The sequence below is a fragment of the Corythoichthys intestinalis genome, chromosome 14 (assembly GCF_030265065.1).
Source record: "Corythoichthys intestinalis isolate RoL2023-P3 chromosome 14, ASM3026506v1, whole genome shotgun sequence".
Taxonomy (NCBI): Eukaryota; Metazoa; Chordata; class Actinopteri; order Syngnathiformes; family Syngnathidae; genus Corythoichthys; species Corythoichthys intestinalis.
This window is the reverse complement of record NC_080408.1, coordinates 24,522,268-24,530,164: the sequence shown is the minus strand read 5'-3', so window position 1 is coordinate 24,530,164 and position 7,897 is coordinate 24,522,268. Positions and strand designations below refer to the sequence as shown.

Sequence of the window (7,897 nt, the reverse complement as noted above, 5' to 3'; positions counted from 1 at the left end):
AATCAGCCCAGATACATAAAATCACATGATCATCTACAACATGAGGTGTCATTCTATTTCCACCACAAATTTACCATATTGGCCCGAATATAAGACGGCCCTGATTATAGGACGACCCCCTCTTTTTCAAGACTCACGTTTTAGAAAAGACTTTTTGAACACCAAATTAATTTTTATACAGAAAATAATTACAGTACATCTGAAACAAATGACTAAAACAATATACAGTGGGGCAAATAAGTATTTAGTCAGCCACTAAATGTACAAGTTCTCCTACTTGAACAGATTAGAGAGGCCTGTAATTGTCAACATGGGTAAACTGACAAATGACAGACTGAATGTGGGGGAAAAAAACTGAAAATCACATTGTTTGATTTTTAAAGAATTTATTTGCAAATCATAGTGGAAAATAATTATGTGGTCAATACCAAAAGTTCTTCTCAATGCTTTGTTATGTACCCTGTGTTGGCAATAACAGAGGCCAAACTTTTTCTGTAACTCTTCACTTGGTGTAAAGAAATCAACTGTGGGAGCAAGACCATTGATAATCTCCCTCGATCTGGGGCTCCATGCAAGATTTCACCCCGTGGCGTCAAAATGATAACAAAAACGGTGAGCAAAAATCCCAGAACCACAAGGGGGGTACCTAGTGAATGACCTACAGAGAGCTGGGACCACAGTAACAAAGGCTACTATCAGTAACACAAAGCGCCGCCAGGGACTCAAATCCTGCACTGCCAGACGTGTCCCCCTGCTGAAGAGAGTACATGTCCAGGCCCGTCTGCGGTTCGTTAGAGAGCATTTGGATGAGCCAGAAGAGGACTGGGAGAATGTGTTATGGTCAGATGAAACCAAAGTAGAACTTTTTGGTAGAAACACAGGTTATCGTGTTTGGAGGAGAACGAATACTCAATTGCACCATACCCACCGTGAAGCATGGGGGTGGAAACATCATGCTTCAGGGCTGATTTTCTGCAAAGGGACCAGGACGACTGAGCTGTGTAAAGGAAAGATTGAATGGGGCCATGTATCGAGAGATTTTGAGTGAAAATCTCCTTCCATCAGCAAGGGCATTGGAGATGAGACGTGGCTGGGTCTTTCAGCATGACAATGATCCCCAACACACAGCCAGGGCAACAAAGGAGTGGCTTCGTAAGAAGCATTTCAAGGTCCTGGAGTGGCCTAGCCAGTCTCTAGATCTCAACCCCATAGAAAATCTGTGGAGGGAGTTGAAAGTCTGTGTTGCCCAACGACAGCCCCAAAACATCACTGCTCTAGAGGACATCTGCATGGAGGAATGGGCCAAAATACAAGCAACAGTGTGTGAAAAGCTTGTGAAGAGTTACAGAAAACGTTTGGCCTCTGTTATTGCCAACAAAGGATACATAATAAAGTATTGAGATGAACTTTTGGTATTGACCAAATACTTATTTTCCACCATGATTTGCAAATAAATTCTTTAAAAATCAAACAATGTGATTTTCAATTTTTTTTCCACATTCTGTCTCTCATTGTTGAGGTTTACCCATGTTGACATTACAGGCCTCTCTAATAGTTTCAAGTGGGAGAACTTGCACAATTAGTGGTTGACTAAATACTTATTTGCCCCACTGTATTTGAGAGAAAAAGCATGTTATTTTTCCTCATTCAAATCTTAATATCTGAACATTTAAATATGTAAAGTGTGATCACATTCGTAAATGAATGGTTTCTCGTTTTTAAAATGTATATAAACCAATCTATTGTGATAAAACAACAAAATTGCAATAAGTGCATTAACCATCAAAGTGAGGTGTAACTAACTGTAGTCTTGAAACAATTCTGACAATGCAATAAAATAATGCAAACTGGTTAAACTTGAGAGTATCTGACATCTGTCATGACAGAACATTACTCCTCAAGTTCAGCATTCGCTTCAATGATATCTGGCGCCATCTAGCGTCGTTAATGTGTATAATGTCTAGACCCCGAATATAAGACGACTCCCACTTTTTCAGTCTTATTTCAATGCAAAAAACAGTCTTATATTCGGGCCAGTACGGTATGTGTTTTTGAACAGTTTCTCTTTTCTACACTAATGACAATAAGAATTTAAGAATAACTTCGTTTTTTTGTATTTAAATTGAATCAAGTGTCTCTAGCTCTTTGGCATAAACTGTATTTATTGTATTCATTATCTGTATGGATAAGTCTTTGAAGTATTTTTCACTTAAACTCATATCTTTCTCATACTGTATAGCCAGGTGGTATATTCAGTTGTCTTTTGGTTGACAATCTCCAAATAGAGTTAGCATGTGTGCATGCACACAAAATATCCATCCATCTATCAATTCCCAAGACCGCTCATCCTTGTCAGGGTCACGGGAGGCTGTTGTACGCAAAAAATAAAAAATAAAATAACATGTAAATGACACCAACTCTAAAGGTGCAGTCACACAAGAGTTTTGTCGCTGGCGATATTTTTTAGGACAACAGCAACAAAAATCAAAAGTCTGGTGTGAATGCACTAGATAGCGGGTTGCATGTTCTGTAGTTTTCAAAGCGTTCCCTCTGGCTTTTCCGAGCAGATGGAGTGACAGCAGGGACAGCAAATCACATCTAGGTTCAATGAAAATCCGGCAGCAAATTAGGGAAAAATATTGAAGTTAGAGGTGTGACTTCTACCAGAGACCTACATTTGACCCTTTGTTTGACATACTGCTGTAATTGACTAAACACAATGGACAGCGGTTGTGATTACAGTGACTACACTGAATATTGGCAGGGACATGTCCCTAGCCTCCCTAGCCAATTTGACACCCTCATGTGTAACACCCCCTTACCTGGCCCCCTGACTGTGTCTTGGGTGTGTGGCCCTTGGGATGATTCTAGAAACAATTAGAATTCAACTCAATAAAACAATCATGCATTAAATGAATTGATTTTTACAATGAAAGTGATAGGAGTTGGTCACAAATTTACACCCGTCCACTTTACATGGCACCTGAGGTGCGTAGCTTTCTGCCTGCACTTAGTGTGCAAAATCAGCTGTGTACACAGAGATGAAACTTTGAACCGTATTCGGTGGCATAGTAACAGTGTGTCAGCAAGGATACACCCTCGTCAAGACACCTATATTGGTGCAGTCTGGTCGACCAAACTCCAAAATCTGTGGTGTGGGCTGCGCTGGTGTGAAAATACCCTTGCGGCGTGTTCCATGAGACCACAGAGTTCAAGGGCCAATAGTAAAACGCTGTTAGAAATGCTGGGGAAAAAAACTAGCATTGATATGATGGTATAAACCTTTAAGGAACTGATATTTAACATTCCCAGCCAGCAGCAATATAAGGCCATGTCTACACGTAGCAGGGTATTTGGCAAAAAAAAAAAAAAGAACTTTTTCTACAGTTTAGCCTATCATCCACACGCACTCGCACATTGAAACAAGGGTTCTTAAAAACGCCGTCCAAAGACATGATTTGTGAATTCTGCGTTTGTAGCGCCATCATGTGGACACTGGCTACCAAAGATTTAACTGTGGAAACATCACTGACTGCGACAAACTTCGTCCCTTCGTCACACATCAGGCCAATGTTTACATTTGGAGTAAATTAGGTGCTTTTTTGCTTACATTTACTGACAAACTCATGCAATTCATCATATTGAAGACCACATGCGAAGGATGGGGTATTATGGACAATTATTTTTCACGCATTGTTATGAATGTAATTAAAAATGAAATTATGCGGTTGGCTGTGGAAACTTTTTTTTTCTACAAACGTGCTGCTGTGGACGTAATTATCTCCCCCCCCCCGATGTATTAGGGGAAAAAAAAAAAAAAAAAAAAAAAGTGTAGACATGGCCCAAGTGAAATATTCAGTTTAACTGGGAGGGCTGACAGTAAAGAGATATGGCGGAAAACACAGACAAGACTGAAAAAGCAGTTTCTGCCCTTGTACTCCTCTTTAAAATCAACTGCAGTATTTTAAGCCAAAACAACTGTTGTGTTTGATAGAACAATATGTCTATATGCTGCCATAGCAGATTCATGGTGCATGACGCCCCCGAACTATTTTTAATTTTCTGTTTTACACTGAAAACCCCAGTTTACAGACATCGCGCAACCGCTTTTGTTTCAACCTAGCCATAAAAAGAAGGTAAGTAATTATATTTAGTATTCAAAATGTCTGTCATTTTTAGCTTAGAATCATTAATTGATGTCTAATATTTAGTTTACAAAAAAAGAAAACAACTTAAAAAAATTATTCACTCGCATATTTTAAACTTTAAACAAATTACATCACAATGAAAAATTTGGCGTCTGCAAAAAAGTCACGGATATCTACCTCATAACTATCGTTTAATTGTATTTTTTTTTTGTTACTGTCGCATTTTTCCCGATATGTTAGCTAATAATCGATCCAAACAAAGAAAAGTTGAAAAATACCATTTAAAAGGGTAACTATATGAAAAAGAAAATCTCAACCACCCCTTGATGTCTGCGATTTCTGCATCGCGACCCTTGTTATATTACCATGTTTCACCCATAAAATCCCCCAAAAAATCCAACTGTGGCCATTCACAGCTGTGTTTTGATACTCAGTGATACATGCAACATGGAGTTTTTGGATCGGAACAAGGTAAGTATGTAATATCTCGTTAAAGCCATGGCGTCTGTAATTCTGCTCTCGCGTGCTCTCACCTCCAGGTAGGGTTTTGCTGTTTAATTTTTTTTTTTTTTTAAATGCCCTCCTGTTAAAAAAATTTCTTCCCCCAGAAAATAGAGATGTTAAGCTTTCCAATGATGTATCACACATAAATATCTGACAATTTTTTAATCTGGCCAAATTGGGGGTCTCAGAGCGGAACTTCATGTCACCGCAGTGTTTTCCGCCATAAACAATTTTGTAACACTTACAGAGTGTATAACGTTACTTTGCATTCAATTTAACTATGTGTGTCTCTCTGTGGCCTGTAAATGACTGGCACTTTGAAATCAACCTTTCATCCGAGTTTAGATGGGATAGGCTGTACCTCTTGTTTTATTAAGTACATTACTGGTGTTGTGCTCAGGACCACACCATCCAAGACAGAGATTTTCCTGGGACAAGAATTCCCCGAGACCAATATTTTTGAGGGTTGAGAAAGAGACAACACCAAGACCAAGACAGGCCGAGATAAGACAAAGACTCGTAAAATCCATTTAAAAATAAAATGACCAAGACGCTCAAAATGTGGTCTAAAGAATAGCAACACTATACAATCATATAGAGTGCTAATTTTCTTCTTAAAAACATATTACAAATTTTTTTTGATTACTTTTTTAAATGCTGAAATCCATTAATGCTGTTTCATTTCAATTGGAAAAGTTGATTTTAGATGTGAGTGACTTGATTTACATGCGTGGTCTAATTCAACTTGAAAGTCGAAGAACCACTGTCTATTAGTTGTCTATCGTCTAGCCATCTTCATCATTTTTGAGAATGAACATTTTTTTTAAGTTAATCCTCCTGTCTTTGTTCAGCATATTCACACAATTAAAGTATACTGTGCTCAGAAAAGACAATCACAAGCGTACAAGCTTATTCCTACTTACTCACTGACCTTCTAAACACCACATTTTAAATGACAAACTGTTTTCTTGTTGTTTGTCATTCCACATGTACACTGTAGATTCAATCGTGTATTGTTTATTTGGGTTGTTTTTCTTTGTCCCAAGTTTTGACAAACAGTTGGAAGTTCTAGCAGAAGGATGCTCTGCATTGTCTCAGTGTCGGTGTTCAACCACATCAGCGCTTCAACACTTATTGCTTAAAATTACATCAATCACTCCCTCCCCTTCCCTTGCTTTCTTCACCCTCCCTAGGCTCATTTTTCTCTGTCTCTTTTTATTACGTTGCCTCTTCATCTTTCTCTCCTTTAACTTCTCTTCACATTAGTCTACTTCTGGTAGTCTTTTTATCATTTTCTTTCCTTGTCTCTACTTTCTCCCCTTTACCCCCATTTTTTTCTTCTTTTATCCTTCTTCAGTCTTTACTTTCATATCAACCCCTCTCTCCTTTCTATCTGGAGACTCTTTCTCCTCTTTGGCACTGTCTTCAACTTTTCCCTTCTCTTCTTTTTCTTTCTCCCGGTCTCGGAAGAGTTGCGCTAACTTGTGGAACTGCGGCCCCCACTCTTCCAATCCTTCACCCCAGTCCTCCTTATCTGCTTCTTTCTCTCCTTCACTCTCAAGTGAGCTTAGGGATCCAGCCCGGGAACCATTACCCTCCAGGCCATAGATCTGCACTGAGTCATATGGTGGTTGTGAGGGGTCAAACGTGACCTGGGCAAGACGTAGGCGTAAAAATTCACCCACCCTCAGAGCCAAAGGGGGACCTCCAGTCCCTGGTGCTGCTCTTGCCGCCTCAATACCTGGAACCCAACCGGGACCAATGCCTAGCATTCCCCCATAAGCTCCTCTGGGCTGACCTTGGAAGGGCAATAACTGGGGTGTCATATCCATTCTTGCCAACACATAGCCACCCAAAGACACTCGATCACACCAGTCACCAATCAGGCCGGTTGATTCTGGGTACACAGATGGACTACCAGTCAACGATATCCCACTGCCTTCTCTGTCTGGCCTTGCACCAGTAAAGTTGCTCCCCATCTGTAGTCCTCCTCTTTCCAGAGTGCCAGGGGCCTCCTTCTGCCTGCGTACATCTCCTTGCAACACGGTGGCGTAGTTGCGACCATTGGTAGCTTTCTGTTGCCCATCAGAGGAAGTAGCTCCATTTCCGCTTCCTCCAGCTACACCACTGCTGTCTGAATCAGCACCTTTTGGAGACAGGCCAGCACGTGAGGCCTTACGTCCTGCCAACGGGAGGGTGGCTGAATCGCACACCCATCCTCCATGACCTTGACCAATCATAGAGCCAGATCGTGTCAGGACAAGGTTATGCTCCCTCGGTAATGTCTCCGACTGCACCTGTAAGGGATGAAGGCGAGCACGAACGGTTTCATTTCGGGATTGGGGTAGGGTAAAGTACTTTGAGATGAAGTCACAAATTGACCAAGCAGGGAGGATGATTTCGTAAAATCAAGCAAAAATATGTTGGAGGATTATAAATATGAGAAAGAGGAAGACGTAGGAATTGAGCCATACAGAAAAGAAAGGCAAGAGTGGAAAAGGCATAGATTTAAATTTATTAAACACTAGACTTACTCTGACACTACACAGTGAAATGAAAGAGATGGTAGTGATTAAGAAATATATTAAGCAAGAGACAACATCGATATGCTGTTGCCTAACTAAAACAAATATGATTGACAGCAGGAAATGTGCACAATTGCTTGACTTATCATCACATCTCAGCTATGTCTTCAATCTCTCGGACATATGATATGAACAGAGCTGGGATCAGAACGAGGTTCAACCCCAACCAGTTACATAATGTTTCTCTTGTTGGTGTATTTTATTCACAGACACTTACGTATGTATGTAAGACATTTAGCACAATAAAAACATTTAAATTAATTACCGTACTGGCCCGAATATAAGACAGAGTTTTTTGCATTGAAATAAGACTGAAAAAGTGGGGGTCGTCTTATATTCGGGGTCTAGACATTATACCCATTCACGATGCCAGATGGCGCCAGGTATCATTGAAGCGAATGCTGAACTTGACTCCCCAGGCCAAAGTGACCCCTTATGGTTAATGCAGTTATTGCAATTTTGTTGTTTTATCACGACAGATTGGTTTATTTTACATTTCAAAAATCAGAAGCCATTTATTTACGAATGTGATTGCACTTTAGTTTACATATTTAAATGTTCAGATATTAAGATTTAAATGAGGCAAAATAACATGCTTTTTCTCTCAAATATATTATTATAATCATTTGTTTCAGATGTACTGTAATTATTTTCTGTATA

The 7,897-nt window shown here is 39.8% G+C and overlaps 1 protein-coding gene across 3 annotated transcripts in view; it reads right to left on the bottom strand.

Moving 5' to 3' along the window:
- Positions 1–539: 539 nt before the first annotated feature.
- Positions 540–7,897, bottom strand: part of LOC130929630 (uncharacterized) — a 441,235-nt gene continuing 433,877 nt past the window's right edge. For 2 of the 3 annotated variants that reach the window (XM_057856962.1, XM_057856963.1), the window contains one exon: positions 540–7,009. In XM_057856962.1, coding sequence (XP_057712945.1) covers positions 5,996–7,009 — 1,014 coding nt within the window. In that variant the 3' untranslated portion in view covers positions 540–5,995. The remainder of the gene's footprint in view (positions 7,010–7,897) is intronic. The other variant, XM_057856964.1, reaches the window with a different exon arrangement.